The 22767-nt window shown below is 42.4% G+C and overlaps 1 protein-coding gene across 1 annotated transcript in view; it reads right to left on the bottom strand.

Moving 5' to 3' along the window:
- TMIE (transmembrane inner ear) overlaps positions 1-22767 on the bottom strand; it is a 620236-nt gene that overhangs the window by 224879 nt on the left and 372590 nt on the right. Inside the window, exon 3 of the mRNA XM_086939594.1 lies at positions 6607-6756. Coding sequence (XP_086795720.1) covers positions 6607-6756 — 150 coding nt within the window. The remainder of the gene's footprint in view (positions 1-6606; positions 6757-22767) is intronic.

The following is a 22767-nucleotide window of genomic DNA, read 5'->3' as shown; positions in this document are numbered from 1 at the left end:
GCTGCATCCTGATCTTCCTGAGAGGCATACCGTGCCCGCCCATACCACGTAGAGGGGAAAATCATGGGTCCAACGGATGGCAAACAGGCCAAACTCCAACTCCTGGCCTGGAAAAGCACTACCAATACTGCTGAAGACACAGACTCATGCCAGGAAGAGGAAAGCACAGCATCAACTACCCCACAAGATACAGATATAAAAGAACTTCTCCTCATGATGTGCCAAAGCCTCACTTCCATCGAGTCCAAAATGGACACCATGAATATACACATGGACTACATCACTCTGACTGCTGTGAACAACTCCAAGAGATGGATAAACTGTTAAAAACTATTGCTGCAAAGACTAAAGACTTGGAGGGGCATTCACTCAGGAACAACGTGCTTATAGTGGTGATCCAGGAGTCTACGGCAACTGGCTGCATGGACTGTGTAGAATGACTGTTGCTTGGGATCTTTGGCACGGAGGCAATCTTCGGAGTTCTAGTGGTGGAGAGAGCCCATCGCTAACTTGCAGCCAGACCGCCATGGGGCATGCCTCTGCAGCCCATACTGGTGCGGTTACTCAATTACAAAGACCACAACACGGTACTGAGACTAGCAAGGTAAAAGCAAGTACTGGTTTACGAAGGGAACAAGCACTCAATCTACCTAGACTTCAGCACTGCAGTACAAGAAGCGTGCAGGAAGTTCCTACCAGTCAAGCGGAAACTCCAGCAAACCAACATACAGTACTTGATGCTCTACCCCACCAGACTGTGAATCCCCTACCATGGGATGAAACACATCTTTAACACCCTGCAACAAGTGTAAGATTTCTTAAAAACTGTTAAGAGACGGTCACCCATTACTCGGGATGGTGATCCCGGCTCCCGATGGACGCCACCTGCTCCTGAAGAAGACTAAGGCCAGGTCATTGTATGGAATTGGTCACCTGCATCACTGGTAGGACTATTCATTCCTTGTTTAATTGCTAATTGGTTTGAAAATATGCGCCGGCCGTGGGGGAATGGCTAAGCACAGACCCTGATGGAGCCTGCATGGGTGGTACTGCCGGGACTAATGAAATCGCCAAGCAACAACGACTTCCGAGGCATCCTCGCTCCTGCGAGGTGTGCTGACAGACTCTCTGGTGCATTCCCCTAGTGGGAATTACCTGAATGATGCAGTATGTTGAAGTTATGTTACTAATTGACTCATACGTTAGTATACTGCTTTTACCAGTCTTAGCTTTGTATAAGACACACCTCTTGCATGTTACTAAATTGTCATTAATGAGTCTATTCCCCTGGAGGTGCCAACATCCATCCTTGCACAACACTTAATGGGGGGTTTGGGAGTGATACTATTTACCTACGGGTTTGGGCTGCAGGTATGGGTGAGGGGCAGTCTTACTTTTGATACACACAGCGGTGCTGCACAGATTAATACTGAGCACATACAATTACAAAAGCATATAGAATGATCCATACAAACTCACCATGGCAGAACACATTGACCCCTCCGGTCCCAGAGAGGACAAGAAAGATATAGCGGAGCCTAGAGCAGACAAGACCTACGTGTACACTTCCTGAGATGGAACATTTGAGGATTCCGAGGCCCTCGCAAATGCAGGCAGATCCTAGGATGCTTAGAAAGACACCAAGTGCAGGTGGCTATGTTGCAATATTCACACTTGGACCGTAAAGCAGCACCCACCTTTGGAAAGAAATGAGCAGCACACAGCTGCTTCTCCTCCTACTCGACATATGCTAGAGGCACAGCAATCCTCATCAAAGATAGCATAAGATACTGCCCTCTAGGGACACTACAAGATACACAGGGCAGATTCATCGTGATGTGGGGCAGATTAGAGGGACACACAGTAACCCTTGTTAGTTGCTACACCCCCAACATTGATGATGCCAGCTACTTTGACATGGTATGGGGTTGCATATTAGCAATAGGTTCCACTTTCATTTTATGGGGAGCTGATTTCAACTTAGCACTAGACTCTCTATCCGATTGCTCACATGGCATCTCATCCTCACATCCGCAGGCAACCAAACACCTCACGGGCATCATGACAGATCACCAGCTATTTGACCCCTGGAGGTCCCTGGATCCATCATGAGGTGAGGGCACCTTCTACTCTAGCTAGGTTACTGTCGAAGGAACTTAACACTTGGATCCAGGCTGTGACGCACTTGGCGCAAACCTCCCTAGACCATTACCCCCTGCTCATGAGACTAAAGCCGCCGGACAATGAATCTCCATATCGTTCCTGGCGACTCCAGCCCACAACCTTGCTAGATAGAGCCTTCTGTGAAGAAATACAGCAGGAAATTCTTCAATTCTTCCCTTGAAATAAAAACAGTGTCTCAACACTTGCATGTGTATGGGAAAGCTTCAAGTCACCATTCGGGGGCTATTTATAGCCAAAAGCAGAGGGATCCTATGTTCCATCAGGGGAACACTAAATAGACTATAAAGAGACATAAAAAAAACAGAGAAGCTCCTAACTTCTGCCCCTAGCCCAAAGAGAAGGGTTCAGCTTAAAGATCTACTAATTGAATATTCCAATGAGGCGGAACGTGAATCTAAATTCCAATCTAAATATCATGTGGCCAGATCATTCCGCGAAGGCAGGCAGCCCGGCAGAACTCTGTCCGAGGAGACCAAACCCCCTAGATTCGCTAATCAGATTTTGTAAATAATAGACAAGGAAAGCACTAGGCATATCGAATCGTCGGAGATCCTTAATATTTTGACTGCTGACTATGCAAAACTCGCACGCATAGACAAGTACCTCCTGACATTGCGTCCCACTTAAAGGACACTGCTCTTGGGTGGACCAACAACTCTCACAGACATGTTATGATTGTATGCTGCATAAATTCTTTACATATTGTCTCTAAGTTAACCCTGATTCCTTTTTTGCCAAGCTACCGGGGCATTAAGTACAGGTTAATTTAGTGACTTTTGTGGTTCACCCTCAGACAGACTGTGGTTTTGCTTGAGTAGGGCTTTCATCCCTCTCATCCAATAACCCAAGTTCTTACAGTAATGTTAAACTGTTACTTGTCTTTTAGTCTTTACTTAAAGATGTGTTCTTATCTTCAGGAAACTTTCATCCAGAAATACATACAGTAAGTGAGAGAGGGGCTAAAGGAACCAGATTTAACACCAATATGCATTTCACTTGTGTGGCTGTGTGTATAAAAGGAAAAAAAAACAAGATATCCCGGCTGAAAGAAAAGAATATGAAGAAGTTACTTCTTGGATAAATAGTTGTGGTCTCAACCATATTGAACCAACATTTAAGATCTGCTTATGGGTTCAAACCAAAAGTAACAGAATACTGAAAAACTTCCCAGCTTCCTGAGGTATTTGGATTCCAACCTTCATTGCTAAAAAAAACAAATAATTTGGGTGTATAGAATATGGAACTCAGTGAAATAGACATTGCTCGACTTTGCTAAAAATTATCACAAAAAGCATAATTGGTTCATTAATTAAGTCCAAATTGGAATCCACTAATTCTATATAGATTAAGTGCCCAAGGAACTAAACAGCGTAACTGGAATATGTGCAAAAAACAACAGCAAGACTGGTTGTTAAATGATAGATATATGATACCTTCTATAACTAAAGCTTAAATGTATCACCTTTAATACTGCATGTCTACTTTTAAGTGGATCTAGGAGCGGCTTCAGTCAATCTAAGAGAAATGGGGCCAGATTTATAGTTTAGCAAGCTTCCTGCTGCCTAGCAGCATGGCACAGAACATTACATCCACCCTCCTTACAAGCTACCACCCACCATAATGTGAGATCCCCTCCAGCCTCCATTGGCGTCTGTAAAGAAATAGACAGTTTGATGAGCAACCGTTAAGTTTCAGATGGCTACTTGCCAAACGTTTTTGTTTTTTAAAAAACAAACTCCAAAAGTAGGATGGTGTTTAAAAAAACTAAAATGCTAATGACCCAAACTCCTGGACGTTCCCTCCCAGGCTGTGGGCTCATTAGTATTTATTTTCTGTTCAGGACTAGCAGGGTTTCCCTGGGAGCCCCAAACAGAAAAAAAACATCAGACTGTTTTTCTAAATTGGGCAAGCAGTCTGATGTGATTACATAGCTGGCCCCTAAGCGGTCAAGGCGTCACTGTAGGATTTCTGTCGGTAAAGCCAGCATGGGCACTGCCGTCAGAAGCTTGAAGATCCATCTGACTCAAAAAAGAGAGGGCAGACCAATAGCCAATTGAGATAGTATACTCAGCCTTGATACCATCTCCCCCTCCCGGAAAAATCTTAAGTGCTGCTTCAAAACTCCCTGCCTCATTTCAAAGTCTGTTTGTCACAAAAATCAAAAGATTCAAAGAAAACCTACCCGGGGAATAGGAGTATTGGATACAGTGAAAATCCACTGTGATTGTTCAGTAGAAAAAAAAAACTATTTTTCTAGAGACCCCTCACCCACCAGGGTTGCCCCTTGGTGGCATGCTTCATCATTGGGGTTCATCCCAATCTTCTATAGATTGGGGCTAGTTATGCAGGAGCACCTTTTGGTGTATTAAATGATAAGGGTGGTAAGGTGGAGGGGAGTGGAAAATTACGTTAAAACAACCTGACTAGTAGGAGAATTTTTTTAATTTATTGCTGATCCTAGCTGGTAAGGTTAAAATCAGGGGTTGTGACTGAAGGCTTGGACTATAATAGATCCATTTGCTTCAGAAATTATATGTCAACATGTTTCGAGCCGTTCCCCTATTGGCTCTTCTTCATGACATATAGAGAATCTAATCCCAATAGTTCCATTCCTCATGTTCCTCTAATGAGGAAATACTGGGTTGCATGCCATGCGCATGCACCTAATACATACGGTTACGAATTGAGTAATTACATATATTTAGGACACTATACTATTGCATCATGGTTTTTGCCAGGAATGAGAGGCCTGTAGTCTAACCTTTGTCAAGGCCGTTATTGGCTTACTCGCCTAATCGCTTCCCTTGATACTGCATCTCTCACTCCAAAGTCCTCCACACCAGGAAACCATCCTACCTTGCGTCCAACTCATGAAGGAAAGCGGTGAGAAGAAATCTAAGAAGCACCAACATTATGCTTCTCACTTCACTCAAAAAACACAAACAACAAGCACTTGCATGCTCCTTTTCGGGAAATGCCCCCAAAATCCGGAACCCCCTCCCTGTGCATATCAGGACAAACTCCTCATTTACAAGCATCAAAAGACAATTAAAAAATCTCCTCATCGACCCCTCAACCCTTTAGACTCTAACACCTAGCACATCACTTGACTCTTTCCCTCGTATTATTTACTGTATGTTTGTTCCTCTCTACAATGTACTTTAATATATGTTCTATAACACTGCCTTTACTATGTCTGTTAAGCACACTGATACCCCCGGGACTTGCCAGTGCTATATAAAACGCTTTAAATAAAAGAAATAAAAACAAAAAAACGCTGTCCACCAAACTATAAATCAGGCCCTTGGTTATTAGCCCACTCACATTATACAAGGCTAGGCAGCATACTTTAAGGTATACCGCAGTCATGGTTCATAGTAAGGTGGAGGAAACTGGAACGAATGATCCTAGAGAAGAAGAAAATTTACAGGAATCTTGACTTGTTGGTGGTTTTGGGCCACATGTACATAGGTTTTATTTTGTTAGTTACTAATATCAAATGTTTGCGATCTCCTAATAGAAAATTGCAAACACCTATGTATAAATGTGTCCGTGACACATTTAGAAATTCCTATTGGGGTCGCAATTGACCCACCTCTTTAAGATTCATGAGGTAGTTTGCAATTTGCGACCCATTGGGAATCACTGAAAACAGAGGGATTGTGGTCTTTTGGGGACAGAAGACCACTGTATATGTGTTTGCTTTTAAATAAAGCAATGTTTTTTTTATGTAACTGCAGCCCGTTATCCTTAAAGAAAAATGGGATCCATTTAAAAAAAATTTAAAAAAATTCTGTTTCATGTTTTAAGAGTAGGCAGTGGTCCCTGGGGCGGTGGTGCAATTTTAGTGCTGCAGTAAAATAGCATTTATTTTTCAGGTCAATGAAAGAATTATGCAAAATTGCAGCAGCATAAGTTTATGCCAGTCAAGCAAAGCAAACCTGCACATTTTGGTGAAATACAGCACTGCCCAAGTTTTTGTAAATATAGGTCCAAGTCCAAGGAAGTCTTAAAAGAGCTTTTTTAAAAACCTTCCTAATTATTTCAGTTTACTCCAGTCCTTAATTTGAGCCTGTGTTTGCAGGTGGAGCCCTCGGGCACTCATTTTGGAAGCACTTATTTGTCCCTATTACACTTTGACCTAGAGCAAGAGAGAAAATTAACACACAAGAGGCATAGATGGCAGTAGAGAAAGCCTGTAAAATGATGACAAAGTGAAAAAGCAGAAACCTGCGAGAGTGAGATAAAGGGGCAGGGAGTCCCTGGTAGTAGATTGAAGAGGCATACTTGGTATTCAGCACTCTGACATTCAATACAGGTTATGAGAAGAATCTTGGGCCCCTACAATTAGTATATAAAACTTTTTTTTACCAAGTAAGTTTACACTCACAATCTTGTAATAGACGCAAAGGAATACAATACCTCCGGGAATTTCCGTGAGCTCGTTTAATGGTGGCACAGTTTCGAGCTTGTCAGCATACTCCTTTCCTGCCTGCCTTTGTGCATACCGTGCCTCGATCTCCTTTTTGGTTCGTGGAATTCGGCACTTGAAAATACAACATAGTGTGATAACTGAAAAAAACCACAAATCAATTACCAAGGGCAATTTCACACTAATAATATGAGTGAAACAAATACATGTCTGAGCAGGCAAAATGTTTAATGTTCAATATAGGGGCCTATTCACAAAGGCATTTTGGAGAATGTTAAGTAGAATACCTATAGAACGAATTCTCTTACATGTCTTTGTAAATTGGCCACAAAGTATAAAAACAGGACTGAGATGAGACTGTTCAGGGGATATACATATACAGTCAAGCAGTCAAAATACTTTATTCAGTCAATTAAAACCATAGAATTGCATACAATCTAGTGGAAATAAAAATATAAATACGTCTTCCCTACATTCTCAGGCATAAAATTATCACAGTATATCACATAAAATAATTTCCAAGCATTACTACATAGGGCCCATATATACAAAAATTCAAAGGCCCCGTGTTTTAACTTTTTCTGACAGTCACAACTAAAAAACTTGCAATGGACTGTTTAACATCTGGAGGTATATTAATGCAGGTCTTAATTGCAACAAGCCTTTGTCTTTTAATAAATCGTTTAGGAACAGAACAATAATAGTCACAAAACATCATAAAATGCAATGTGTCCTGAGTGGAAAATGTATCACACGAACAAAGGCCCAAATATTTCATTTTACATCATCCCTGAGGTTCTGCCAGCATAGATTATAAAATATTTAATCTGAACCTTGTTAAAGGAAAATGATGAAAGGGAATTGCTATTTCAATTAAGTAAGGTTCTATTAACCGGGTCATTTTTAGTAATTTATAGGTCTATACCATAGATTTCAGGATCTCCCTTGCTTCTCTCTCCACATGCACTATAAACAAAGGATATGTCTTCTCTAATGAGCTCATTGGGTGAATCAAATTAATCATGACGCCTCAATTTCTCAGCTAAAATCTTTATGATTTCACAATTTTTTTATTGGGACTTTGCAGCAGAACAACAAAGGCACATGCATAAATAATACGTGATAAATGATAAATAAAGAACAAAAGGAGATGATCATGAGCAATTAAAAGACAAGGATACAATTATCATAAAACGGGACAAAATAAAGAAATTAAACTCAGATGCAACAATATGGTGTCACATGGATTCATAGCTAGACATTGGGTGTAAACCAAAGTCACAACAGTGCTTGGAAGTCATATTAAACAGCTCATACAATACAATACAATATCCACCCAGAGGTGGGAAGTGTTGTGTACAAGTGGCAAAGACCGCCGCGTGGGCAAATAGGCAGAAGCAGCAGCAACAGGGTAGGCTCTGATGCAAGTGTCAGATTGCAGGTGAGGGTTTAGCCCCAGAAACTAGTGATGTGGAAGGGGGATTCAGGGTGGCTTGTGTACACTGAAGAAATCATTCAGTGAAGACCACATTTTCCTATAAGGGGGACGCCAAGGAGTATTCAGAAGGGAGATGTTGTCCACACCCCTTAGATTGGAGATCCAGTTTAGCCAGTGTTGAAGGATGCTTTACGTGTATCCTTCCAGTTGTTTAGGATAATTTTTACAGCAGCAAAAGAAATAAGTGAATAAGTGGTCAATAAGGGTCTTGTCATCTCCCGATAGGGAAGTAACTTTAGTAAAACCCAGGACTAGGGTGGAGAATTCTCGCGTGGGTGAGAAAAAACGAAAGTTTTTTCCGTCACACCCACGCGAGAATTCAGCGAAAATCTTTATATAACGTATCCAGAGGGAATTATTTGCTTTGTCTAAGGACAACAGTCCTGAGCTATTTGCGATTCAGCTCTACTTCTGGGTTAATTCAAATCCTAATTCAGCCCAAAGTGGGGCAATTGCTACCAGGTCAGAAACATAACCTACCCCCAATTCCAGAAGGACAAAATAAGAGGGTACAGATTGCAGACTGAAAGCAGATTTCTAAAAAAACTTGTTCTCCACTATTTGAAGTTCTCCCGTCTCCTTATACCTCCAAATATCAGACCGATAGCAAGCGATTGCAATGCATTTGGCTCTATTATATATTTAACATAGCTTGAGTTGGTTTAGCCCCAACCTTTTTGCAAAATCAAGGACTGCTATAGTGGCTCTTGCCATGGCATTTCTTTTTGCTTTTCTTTGAGGAGCCATGTGCCTCTATCTTCAAATAAGACCCCTAAATAAAAGAAGTTAGTCACCCTTGTTATTTCATTTCCTTCACCAAATTGGGGTCTCTGTTTTCTAGCTCTTGGTCCCTGTATCATTTTGTGTGATTTTGCAAAATTAGCATTTAAGTCCATTTAAGCCATGAAATCCACAAAAGAGCTAAGTAAGCGTTGAAGTTCCATAGCTGTCCTCACCATTAGCACTGCTTCGTCCGCATGAAGGAGCACAGGAATTAATTGAACACCTGCACGAGGGATATCTTTACAAGCTAAACAGAGAGCTGAGTCTATATTATTAATATATAGCGTAAACAATAGAGGGGCTAATGTACGCCCCTGTCTGACTCCCCTTGATATCTTTGCATATGACGAGAGCTTATCCCTCTGATCCTATCTCACCACAGCAGTAAGATCTCTGTGTAAGTGAAAACATTTTTTAACAATGTTCTGATCCACTCCTGTATTGATCGGTGATATCCAACATTTTGATCTATTCACACGGTCAAAAGCTGAGGATAGATCAATGACAGCTAAATATAGTGACCCCTTTTTAGCTACAATCTATTTCCCCACTATCCGCTGTAAATTGAGATGCTGGTCTACCTTTCCCTTGCCTGTCCTAAACCTGTATTGTAAATTAGAGATAACCTTTTGCTCTTCAATCCAACCAGTTAATTTTTTGAGTACCTCTCTGCCTACGAGTTTAACTGCTGAATTGATCAGCAATATAGACCAATAACATTGTGGGTCATCTCTCTCCCCCTTCTTAAAAACTGGGATGGTGATAGACTGTGACCAGGACATTGGCAAACCAGTCAAACAAGCAGCAATAATACATGTGTGAACAATTTGGACCATTATGGCAGATTTAAGTTATAAAGATCAGCCGGGAACGCCGTCCGGTCTGTGTGCTTTATTATTAGACATTAATAAAACTACCTCAGTTACTTCCTCTTTGTAAAAAACAAAAACGTATTTGCCACAATCATGTACAGGAGGGAAGAAGTAGCTACTTCAGTAGGGTTACCATATGTGTTTTGAAAATGTGTGACCCACTGTTCCCCCGGTGTAGTACAATCAATTGGGCTAGTTCTAGGTCCTGAGAATAATGGTCTGTTAAAAATCTCCCCGAAGATAGCGTTGTTTTTAATAGCATCCCTGCACATTAAGTCATTTGAGGCTTCTCTTTTGATTCTTTTTTTTTTGCGGGCTTCCAGAGTTTGCTTATACACTTTTCTGCACACAGCTATCTGGTCATTATCTTGAGGTACTTGCTTCAAGGTATTTATTAATTACAGTTGGGCCTCTGAACATTTGTAGTCAAAACCACTGTGACCCTACTCTCCCTGGCTTTGCTTACAAGTTGCAAGAGGGTTTCAGCAACCTGATGGCATATCCTGCCATAAGCATTTAACAATGTTTCCCCTTGAGTAACGCCATCTGAACAGAGTCTAATGTCATCCCTGGAAATATTTAATAAATCATTCATAAACTGGTTGGGTACTACTCTACTTCATTTCAGCCTACATGACTCACCACTATTGATACCCCCATTTGGATTTTTATTCTCCTTATCCCCCCATTACAGGTTTAGGCATATTGGATTATGGTCACTCAATTAGGACCACTTAACCATATAGCATACAATATGGTGGGTCAAACAGGCGGTAGTAAAAATGTAATCAATTGTAGTGTTTGATCCACTTCCAGTAAAAGAGGGCATACGATCCCCAACCTTGTCTTCCTTCAGGTATTGTAGGTGAAAATCAGCCATAATATCCTCCAGTAGACCTCCTTGCTGTGTATGCTCAAAGTACACATTTGAGCAATTTTTGGGGCTAAGCACATCAAATACATGGCAATCACTCAGGCATAAATGCACATTAAAATCCATCCCCATGAATTGTAACAGAATAAGAAGTATTTCTGCTTATCCCTGTACGACTCTAAAAAGATTTTAAACTTAACAGGTGCTCATTCACAAAATTTCTCTCAAAAGAGTTATAAAAATTAACAATGAGTATTTTTGGTGTCTTTATGACGGTTAGTTGAACCACCAAGAGATTATTGGAATCTGATTCAAGCTTTCAATGGGTACCCAGAGTGTTGAGGGTGATAAGGGGAAATAAACCCCCTTTTGCTCTACTGGCCTGTGAAGGCTGTGCAGGTTCAAAATAGATCATAAACCCATCCACAAAGTAAGTATTTTCAGTTTCCCAAGTTACTTGAAGGCCCAGCACATGCTGTTCCGTTAACCTATCAACCCATCTTAGGTGTTCTCTTTTATTGTTTAACCCAGCAATATTCCAACTAAGAGCAGTTGGCTGGCTAACTGGATAGGCTATCACTTCATTCACGCTCCTTAAGAGGGGTCTGCAGGAAGCGAACTGTCCTTGGTCTAGGGTAAAGAAGGGGGAACTGGTGTAAATCAATTATTATTGTGCAGCTGGCTCACTAGTGAAAATCTAATTGATGTTTCCATGATGGACTACGGTGGACCCCTCACTCTAGATGATACATCTCTCAAAGGATATATAGAAAATCCTGACTGCCCTACCTCTTTTGTAGGATTAAAAAATTCAAGTGCCAATGCTCTTATTCCTCCAGTGCCCAGGTTAATTTCTGCATAAACAAACATCCCTGCAATACCAAGCTGGTAAAATCCACCCTCAAGCTTTCCATCCGGAAGCACCACCAACTGATCCGCGCCGCCAAGAAAACTGCATTCAAGGACCGGCTGGACAACAACGCACACAACTGCAAGGAACTCTTCAACATCGTGAAAGAGCTCTCCAACCCCAACGCCGGAAACAACGACATCACCCCATCGCAAGACCTCTGCAACTCCCTCGCCTCCTACTTCCACAACAAGATCGCGGACATACACAACAGCTTCAGCATTCAACCGACGCACGCCACGACCACAGCAACACCGCCCACCACCACCCTCCGCGCCTGGACTCCGATCAGCACCGAAGACACCGTCCGCATGATGAACTCCGTCCACTCCGGATCTCCGACCGACCCCTGCCCTCACCACGTCTTCAACAAGGCCGACGCTGTCATCGCACCCCACCTGCGGGACATTATCAACACCTCCTTCGACACCGCCACCTTCCCTGAGAGCTGGAAGCACGCCGAACTCAGCGCTCTACTCAAGAAACCTACAGCGGACCCCACCGAACTCAAGAATTACCGCCCCATCTCGCTCCTCCCGTTTCCAGCCAAAGTCATCGAGAAGACCGTCAACAAACAGCTGGCCGCCTTCCTCGAGACGAATGGATCCCTCGACCCCTCACAGTCTGGCTTCCGAGCCAACCACAGCACCGAGACCGCCCTCATCGCCGCCACCGACGACATCCGAGCCCTGATGGACAACGGAGAAACAGCGGCCCTCATCCTCCTAGACCTCTCCGCGGCATTCAACACTGTCTGCCACCGCACCCTAGTGCAGCGCCTCAGCAAGGTCGGAATCCAGGAGAAGGCACTGGAATGGATCGTCTCCTTCCTCGACGGAAGAACACAGAGAGTCCGCCTACCACCGTACAAGTCAGAGGCCACCGAAGTCATCTGCGGCGTCCCTCAAGGATCCTCGCTGAGCCCCACCCTCTTCAACGTCTACATGAGCCCCCTCGCGGCCATCGCACGCCAACACAACCTCAACATAATCTCCTACGCCGACGACACCCAGCTGATCCTCTCCCTGACCAACGACCCCGCCGCCGCCAGAGCCAACCTGCACGAAGGGATGAAAGATGTAGCCGAGTGGATGACGACCAGCCGCCTGAAACTGAACTCAGACAAGACAGAGGTCCTCATCCTGGGCTCCTCGCCCTCCGCCTGGGACGACTCCTGGTGGCCCCCCGCCCTGGGCACCGCACCCAAACCGACAGACCATGCACGCAACCTGGGCTTCATCCTGGACTCCTCCCTCTCCATGACCAGACAAGTCAACGCCGTCTCCTCGTCGTGCTTCAACATCCTGCGCATGCTACGGAAGATCTTCTGGTGGATCCCCACGGAGACCAGGAAGACTGTCACCCAGGCCCTGGTCACCAGCCGACTGGACTACGGCAACGCCCTCTACGCCGGAACCACCGCCAAGCTCCAGAAGAGACTCCAGCGGATCCAGAACGCCTCAGCCAGACTCATCCTCGACATCCCACGAAACAGCCACATCTCCGGACATCTGAGAGACCTGCATTGGCTCCCCGTCAACAAAAGAATCACCTTCCGTCTCCTCACCCACGCACACAAAGCCCTACACGATCAAGGCCCAAGCTACCTCAACAACCGAATCAAATTCTACGCTCCCAAACGCCACCTCCGGTCAGCCAGCCACGCCCTCGCCGCCATCCCCCGCATCCGAAGAGCGACAACAGGAGGATGGTCCTTCTCCTACCTGGCCGCCAAGACCTGGAACTCCCTCCCGACCGACCTGCGCCTGACCCAAGACCACCTCTCCTTCAGGAAGAAGCTCAAGACCTGGTTGTTCGAGCAGTAACGGCACCCCCCCCCCCCCAAGCGCCTTGAGACCCTACGGGTAAGTAGTGCGCTCTATAAATGTCTCTGATTGATTGATTGATTGATTGATTGAAAATCAATTGCAATACAGTCCCCCTTTTCCACTTCAGTTTTTGAGCCTACCCATCCTACCCATCTAGCCATGATGATATGAGAGGAAGCCTGTGCTCCATGTCCTGATACATTTTTACACCAATATTTAGTTTTTTGTATGAGCTCTGGGGTCGAATCTGCAATTTCCGCTTTTAGTGGTGGTACTCCTACCAATACCACTACCAGGAGTGTTGCCTCAGGGGTTAGCTGCAATCTACAGGTGCGGCCCTCCCTAGATATTGATTTGGCCGGGCGACAAATATATCGCTTTTGTGATGCTCTTCTATGCGATGAAGGAACTAAACTCCCAATAGCTGGTAAGGGGTGGGCTACAGAGTGGGATAAATTGTTATCAGAAACCCTTGAAACAGACCCAATGCTATGTTTACCCTTTCAAAATCATCCACAGAGTGGCCAGAGTTAAAACTGTTCAGTTGACCATGCTAACAAGACCATCTTTAAGTTCGCTTTGGTGCACATTCCATAATTTAGCTGCAATGTGAGTGATATTTTCGGAAAGCCATGTTCAAATCGTCCATTAAAGACACTACTTTGCCCATTGCCCCTACCAACCCCTCTATTGTGGACCTAAAGACTTTTACTAATTTCTCATTTAAAGTCAGAAACAGGGGTTCTACTAGTGACTGAATACACATTCCCACAGTGGATATCATAGATTGGTGCAGCGGGTTATCTTTTTTTCCAAAGGCACTTCTAGACCTAAGTGGGAGGTAGAGGCATTTTTTGCTGTTATTGCTGATCCTTCCATGGACGTACCAGCCTTTGAGCCTCTTTGTATCTTTTTTAGATGTTCCGCTCTTTCCGGGGATGGTGAGTGCACTATATGATTATCTCCCTCTGGTTAGTTGTCTTGGTAGTAGCTCATTTAGGATAGGTTCTCCCAGGCCTACAACTTGCTTAACTTTCACAGCCTTTTCTCCCTTCATATGCTGCTCAGCTGTATTAGATACAGTTCTGCTGACTCCCAAGCCTACCTTCCCCTATGAATTCTGAATTTCTTCTGATAGGACTCCCACAGCCGACACAAAATTATTGATGCACAATTGCAAGGAGCCTTCAGTCTCTCAGAGTCTGGGTTACATGTTCATTTATGCTAATCCCATGGTTTTTGCCCAGTGGCAGAAGAAAGAGGGGTTGCCCAGCCCAGCCTCTGTCAGACACTGATGGGCGTGGGCTGTGGGACTCCCTCACTGTTTAATAGCGCTGTGTCATGTAGTTCCTACAAATCTATATGGGATCTGCGCGTTTAGAAAACATAAACTAAGGAATTGGTGTCCAGACTGATTCCAAACACCCCCAGAGGATATGTTTGCCTGTAGACCAGCTAGCTCACAGTACCACTATAAGCTCCCCAACCTTATCAAGGAGTGAATAGTTTCTGGCATTTATCGAACATGACAACCCTGATCCCTCAGGGATCGTGGAAACATCACAGTACTTTTCGCTCAGTCACTCGTGCTCACTTTGTCTCAGAGAGATACACAGAATAAATGGTGGGGACGTTTTCAAAAAGTATTTATTGAACCAGCGTCATTCTAGTTTAAAATACTTGTGCTACAACCACCATTAGAAAGAAACAGATATATATGATTATAAGCACCATCAGAGTAAATAAATGATATAATTCTACATGGTGCTAAAACAATGAATATACGCACGTATATAGATACATAGCAGTAATCATGAGTACTCCTATGATGCAACCCCTTACTAGATGTACCTAAGTGTAGCTAGCATGTATGTAGCTGTATAGCCAAGAATCCCCCTAGGAAAGAGCCAACCCCCATTACCTGATGGGAGAGAACGAAGGACCCCATCTTGGTCTCGAGTTGGACATCCGAAAGGGATGTCAGACCACTAGGTGCCGGAGTGTCTGCGTGCAGGGACTTCAGCGTCTTGTGTCTGCATGAAAGCTTCTCCTCTAGTTTGCCCAGCGAAGATGTTGTACTTATATACCCGAAAGGTACCTTCTGGGGTTCTACCTAAATGTGTCAAGGTACTGTGGGCTTGTCAGCCAAGGATGATGATAGTGGTGACTTTTGTACAGAGTTATTATGCAATCCTGCTGTGATACTAAGAATCCTCATGCATAATATATGAGGCTAGTTTTCGAAGAAAACCACACAACATTTATGCGGCACCTAACTAGATAAAAGGTCAGCACCAGAGCTGGTATATAGAGCAAGGAAGGACAAATGTAGGTAAAAGGTCATCCAACTACCTAGACCTATATTGGGGTATTTTGGGGCTCATCACAGCTGCAGATCACTGACAGGCAGTAGTCCGGCAAGGGCTTGTGGGACTTGGAGTCCCCAGAGGTCACTCTACACTCGGCGACAGCTCCAACCTGGGATGCACGTAAGCAGGGGACACATGCAGCTCTTCAAGAAGATCCAGAAAATGACATGGGACTGACCCCAGCTGTGTGAGCACACGGAAACAGAATGCGTGTCCCCCTGCACAGCAGGACTCCCTCGCGCTTTAATATCACTGCAGATCACTGACAGGTGTTAGCCCAGCAACGGCTTGTAGGACTTGGAGTCCCCAACGGTCATGCTCCACTCTGCGACGGCTCCAATCTTGGAATGCATGCAAGCAGGGCACAAGTACAGCTCTTCAGGAAGGTCCAAAACATGACAAGGGACCGACCCAGCAGCGTGGACACACAGAAGTAGAATGCACATCCACATATACAATTAGAACAAATAGAAAGGAGAGTGCTCTCTGCACTTTTAACGGAGAACCGGGCGGTTTGGGGCAAATCACAAAGGCATGTAAGATCAGGTAAAAAGTACTTGTGTAGTACTCATAATCATAATAAGCTTGATTTTGGCAGTTGCCATAAAGGCAAACACAATAGCTTAAATTGTAAAAAGACTTAGAATAAAAACACTTAAAAACATAACTTATAAATTATATAATAATTAATATGTTTGTAATACCCCCCGATAGAACTAGCAGCATTTAGGGGAAACATAACATATAAGTTATGAAATAATTTAAATATTTATAATACCAACAATTAGAAATAGAATCATATAGGGGGAACATCACGACCAATTTAAGATGCAAAAGTGAACTTCATTCAACAGTTCCTATACTGGTTATCTACTGTTACACAGTTTATAAAAACCATAAATGACAGCAAAATAAACCTCGGACACACAAGAATCAAAGGGCCAGATGTATTTAACCATTTAGCAATTCCAGAATTGCAAATCCTTGCAATTAGCAATTAGGAAATCACAAAATGTTATGTATGAAAGTGTATTGAACACTTTCTGCAATTCCTAATGGGTTGCAAAGGACCCACCTCATGAATGTTAATGAGGTAGGTCGTAATTTGCGACCCGTTAAGAAACACAAAAATCACAGAGATGGTGGCCTGCTGAGATCAGCAGACCACCATATCTGTGATTGCTTTTAAATAAAGCAATCTTTTTTTGTAAAGCAGGGCTGCTTTACAAAAAGTAAAATGAAAAGTTTTTTTTCATTTCTTAAGAGCTGGCAGTGGTCCGTGGGACCACTGCCTTATCTTAAAAAATGCTTTTAAAAACATTCACAAAGGGGAAGGGTTGCCCTTGAGATCCCTCACCATTTGCGAATGGGTTACCACCTACTTGCAGTGGGTGATAAAAAGAAAATATTTTGCCAACCACATTCACGGTCACAAAACATTCAAACATACCACAGCGATTCGGTATTTGTAAGAGACACCCTAAACACGCCCCTTCCAAATACCGAATCGCAAACCCCTTTTGCGATTCGGGAACAGTTTACTTAATCGCAAAATAGTGATTGATATATTTAAAACGCATTTCTTTTTGCTCTCAAATGGACATTTCTCGATTCTGAGAATCAGCCTGTTTACGAACGCAAAATTGCTTGTTTCATACGGCCCTAATGTAGTACTATTTACTGCCCACATAGCTGCGTTTGTAAATCGGCCCAATTATGTCCTTCAAATTTTTCTACAAAAGACAGATGATAAATTAAATGGGTGCACAGATAAGAAACAAACCTACAGATAAACAAGTCAAACCATTTAAGATTTTAACTATTGCTCGTAAAAACTGTGAATTGTGAAATCTCAGTGCGTGTACATGGATAGTCTAGTAAGTTCAGTGGCAACTTTTTCTACAATGTATATGATGAACGAATCCGAATGTACTGGAATAACGATATGAAAACTGCAAAAATGTTTTCTATCTTCAATGTCCTATTTATTGCACCATTCACACCCCTTTGTCATTAGTTGATGTACAGCTATTCAGAATTCATACTTTTAGTTATGCTTTGAATTATGACATGGATGTACGTGTCTGGACAACATACAGGACCTTGGGCCAGATGTAGGAAGCCTAATATCAGTTGGTAACGGCCGAAATGACCAAATTTTGGCCGATACCGACCAGTATTAGGCTTTTCAGATGTAGGGGCCTAATTTAAGGATTCGGTAATTTACCGAATCAGTAATTTAAGGAATCGGTAAATTACCGAATTCTTAAATACCGATTCAGTAAATTACTGAATCCTTAATGTAGGAAGCACTCAAGTGAGTGCTTTACACTTGTAAGGATTCGTTATTTACCACCAACTACAAGTAAAAAAAGCAATTTTGTGCTCTTTTCAACTGTGCCATGTGGCAGACATACATGCCTTTAGGGCATGTATGTGTGCCACATGTGCACCCATGCACTATACAGGTGTGCAACAGGGTGTCAATGTGACACCCTGCAACCCTTGTAAGTCTACCCCCTTTTACCGATTCGGTATTTACCGAATCAGTAATTCTCATTCATTCCTATGGGCCTCCAGGCCCTTAGGAATGAATGGGGAATACCGATTTGGTAAATACCGAATCGGTATTTACCGAATTTTACCGATTCGGTAAAATTTACCGAATCATTTGCTACATATCATTTACCGATTCTTAAATACCGAATTGGGAAAATTCGGTATTTTAGAATTGGTAAATGATATTTACTTACATCTGGCCCTATATGTATTATAAGGAAAATTAACTGCATAGTACTCTGAAAGTGTAATCTCTTTGAATTTTGTGAAATGTCACGGAAAGAAATCATGCAATTTTGCACAACCCTTTGTTACTACAGACAGGTTTTTCTTGAACAGGTAAAAATGATTTCATGGAGTTAATTTACAATAAATAAGTTAAGATATTTCAGCAAAGACCCATAGAGAGAATAAGACATAAAAGCATGAGAGAGGACGATTGTAAACCAGAGCCTCACTCCACTGTTGAGATTCATGTCAGGACATGCAGGTCACGCACATACGACTGAGCCACATGAAAACCAGCAGGCCCTCACCAACTTCCGAAAAAATTCCCTAGTAGGGGGTCTACGTCTTGAAAAAAGCACCGTCTCCCAAGATAGCTCATAGTATCAAGTGACCATGATGGTACTGCAGCAGTTTAAACTGCTCCACTGCCATGAGTGATTTTTGACATGACCATGATGTGGATGCAAAGGGTAGCCATCTATGGTCTGCACTACCCCGCCCACACAATATCACAATAGGAATCATCTGATGCCTCATGGCATTGGCTCCTGAAGAGTATATTTCATTTAGAGTTTTAAATCTAGGTATATTTGTACTTTTGCTGCTTGGACTAATGAGTCTTTGAACCTAAAACACCTTGTAAAAAAGCCAGAGTATCATTGGCATAAAGATTAACTTGTTTGTCATTAAGACACACTAACTGGCTCTAATGAAAGCACAATCTAAATTTTATTAAAACCAAATCGTTAATGTCACCGATAATTTCAAGGTCATTCAGAATATTGTAGCTAACATCACCAAAGAAAACCGTAAAGGATGGAGTCTTCATACCTGATGCGAAGAAGCTATTTAAAGCACTGCAGAATCTCTTCGATACTAAAATTTAAATATCAGAGCATCATTCAGTGCCACAGATGCTAAACTTTTCATGTCAAAGGACCTGCGTGCACTGTCCTCCAGTTTAGAGGATCTTGTATTCGTCTCCCTACCAAGTTCAAGCTCTCCAAGCATGGTTATGTTGAATATGGATTGCCTTTTTTTTTTTTTTTTTTTTTTTTTAAGTAAGTAAATGTTTATCGTTTAGGTAATTAATACCATAACAATTTAAAACCAGAAAGTAGAAAAAGCAAGGAAGACCAATGTTATACAAGCAAGTTAAAAAAGAATTAAACAGTACATTCGTTTCATCTCTTCTTAATACTTCTAAAATTCATTATTAAAATTCAGTGCAATAGGTTTGACCTTTTTTCCTCCTTTACCATTTTTCTGACCCTTTTAACAAAGTTTTTTTAATGCTTTGAGGAATTTAATCAGTCTGCCATTCAATGGAGGGTCTGAAGGGTTTAGGCACGCCATTATTGCAGCTCTACAGGACCTGATGCCTCTTTCATTAAAGCTTGATTTTAGGAGGATAACTCGTTCATTATACAGTTTCTTGCATGTGCAAATTACATGGATAAAATCTTCTTTATATAAGTTGCACAGCCGACATGATTTTGGGCCGGTGTGCACCCAGACAGGCTGGTCCGCCAAAGATGGCAGTGTCCCAAAGCGTAATGCCATAAGTTGCTTTTTTACGTTAATTGAGAATGTTTCACTCAAATATGGCGCCGGTGCAAGGGACTTATAGTTGTTTATCACCATCCAGGCGTGCGACCTTGATCTAAAGATGTTTTTGTCCAATTATGATGAATGAATTTTTGAAACTTTTTTATAGCTTGTTTGAAGGATTGATACGGAAGGTTTTTATTCCATAATTCTTTTGTACATGTAGTTGAGAGGGATTTGCATAGGTATTGATTAAAAAGAGAGGTTTTGTCCTTGTTTACTTTGGACCAAAGGGCTTCGTTAATTTCTGATGTAGCTACATTTTGTTTCAAGCAATACCAAGTTTTCACTGTTGCATACATTCTGCCTATATCTTCATTTATTAGGCCGAATTCAAGGCGAACCTGGGCTGGCGAGGCCGACCGTTGTGTCTGAAATACTTTTTTGTAGATGGAAACTATTAATTGATTTAGGAATTCTCCATCTTCGCCATGAAAGGCAGCGCTGGCATATGTTAGTGTTGGCAGGATTTTTGCCTCCATTACAGCGAGCAGGGGTTTATAAGAAGGACCCTTCAACTTTGTAGCCAGTAAGCTAAAGGCGAATATGAGAGCACTTACTCTCTGTGTCAAGTACCTTTTTTGCTACATGAGGTTTCTTGAGTTATCGATATAGAGTCCTAGGTACTTGTATTTTTTTACCTCCTCTAGTTGGTTGCCATTAAGCCAAATTGTCTGTTTACTTCTCTGTTGGCTCCCAATCACCATAGTTTTAGTCTTGGATATGTTTATTTCAAGTTTGTTTTCTGAGATATAAGCTGACATTTCGTTCAGACTTCTTTGGAGACCGATCTTAGTTTGGCTCATTAACACCACGTCATCGGCGTAAGAAAGATGAGAAAGCCTCAATTTACCCAGTTTCGTTGGATGGGAATTTATGTGGTCCAGCAATTTAGAGAGGTCAGACAAAAACAAATTAAAAAGGTGAGGGGCCAGAAGGCACCCTTGTTTGAGGCCTCTTGTCGTTGTCAGCTTCCTTGATAATCTTGACCCATCACCTATCTTGATTCTTAACCACGTGTTCGAATAAAATAGCAAGATACATTTTAATAGCCTTTCAGGAATGGCCCATGATTGCAGCTTTTTCCACAGGAGGTGACAATCAACACTATCAAAAGCTGCTTTTAGGTCTATAAAGCAGAGGTAGAGATGTAGTTTCCTCTGCTTACACTTGTTTGCAATTAGTGATAGACCTAAAATATTTGTTGTCGTCCCTAAGCCCTGCCTGAAGCCTGTCTGGTTGGCCGGGATAAGGTTGAGATTATCAGACCAAGCCTTAAGCTCTTCTAGCACAGAGTGGCATAGTATTTGGCCTCTACATCCAGCAGAGCTATCAACCTATAGTATGCTGGATTTGATCTATCTCCTCCTTTAAATATAGGGGTCAGAATCGAACCTTGCCAATTTACTGGTATGTTATTTAGGCGCTCTAATTCTTGATATAGGTTAAGGAGATGATTACCCCAGAACGAAGTGTCGTGTTTGAAGATTGCTTGAGGGATTCCGTTGTTTCCGCCTTTCTTGATTATGCGTATAACACCTTCCCTTGGGAGGGACGAAACGCTTCTCGCTGATTTCGAGGAAACATTTTCCGCTGTTCGCTTTGTCCCAACGTCTATTTGTTCTTTCTTGTGAAGAGGTATGGATTCTTCTGGGCCAGTTATTTTGGTGATCCCATTGGGCTTGCCTTTTCCCTCAGCTGGAGCATGGGTTTTTTCTGCTGATGTTTCTTTGATGTTTTCTACAATAATTATGTCTTTTTCTGATCTGGTTGTTTCGGTGACCCTTTTGGGCTTGCGTTTTCCCTCTGCTTGAGCATGGGTGTTTCCTACAGATGTTTCTTGGGTAGTTGTTTCTATAAACCTCGTGGTTAAAAATTCCACCCACTCGGATTCTTGTATATTTGACGCTAATACGTTCGTTGGTCTGTGCAGTTTATTTATGATTGACCAAAACTGTTTTGAATTGCGTTTCTTAGAGCTACAAAGAAGTTCAGCCCAGAATTTGTTGTTGCTCTTTCTTTTGTCTTCCCAGAGCTCTTTTTTATAGCGTTTCCTTAGCTGCCTTACGCTATCCCAGGCCGCTGTGTCAGGTACTGTTCTTTTTAGCCTCCTTAGTGATTTTTTAAGTTTGCATTTCAATGCTCGCAGCCCTGCCGTTGTTGTTTTACCCGGGTCTTTTATTTGGCCATGATTGTTTGTCTGCTTTTGTCCAGACAACATTAATGTAGTTAAGTCTGCCGTGAAATTTTCCCAAGCGTGAATTTTAGTCGGAGTCTCAGCTTTGCTTGCAGTTATCTTCTTTTTTATTTTGACTGTAGTATTTCAATTGTGTCATTTGGCCATTTTAGGCATTTTAGGTCAACCGTATGTATATTTCCTTCAACTGTTATATTTGACTGATGTTTAGTGATTTTCAACCTGAAGTGTATAAGCTGATATGAGTGATCGCTCCTGGTTGTAAACTCTATCGAGAAGTTGGAGAGGAATGGCATCAATGATACTGAGATGGCTGTATAGTCCAGTCTTGATCTTGTCTTTCCCCCATGGAATGTGTGTTTGGGTGGGAAATCGTCTGGAGTTCTGCCATTTATTACTCTTAGCCCAAGAAACTCTAGGGCAT

This window comes from Lissotriton vulgaris, chromosome 10 (genome assembly GCF_964263255.1).
Source record: "Lissotriton vulgaris chromosome 10, aLisVul1.2, whole genome shotgun sequence".
NCBI classification, from domain to species: domain Eukaryota; kingdom Metazoa; phylum Chordata; class Amphibia; order Caudata; family Salamandridae; genus Lissotriton; species Lissotriton vulgaris.
The sequence above is the reverse complement of the archived record's forward strand: the minus strand, read 5'-3'. Positions and strand labels throughout refer to the sequence as shown.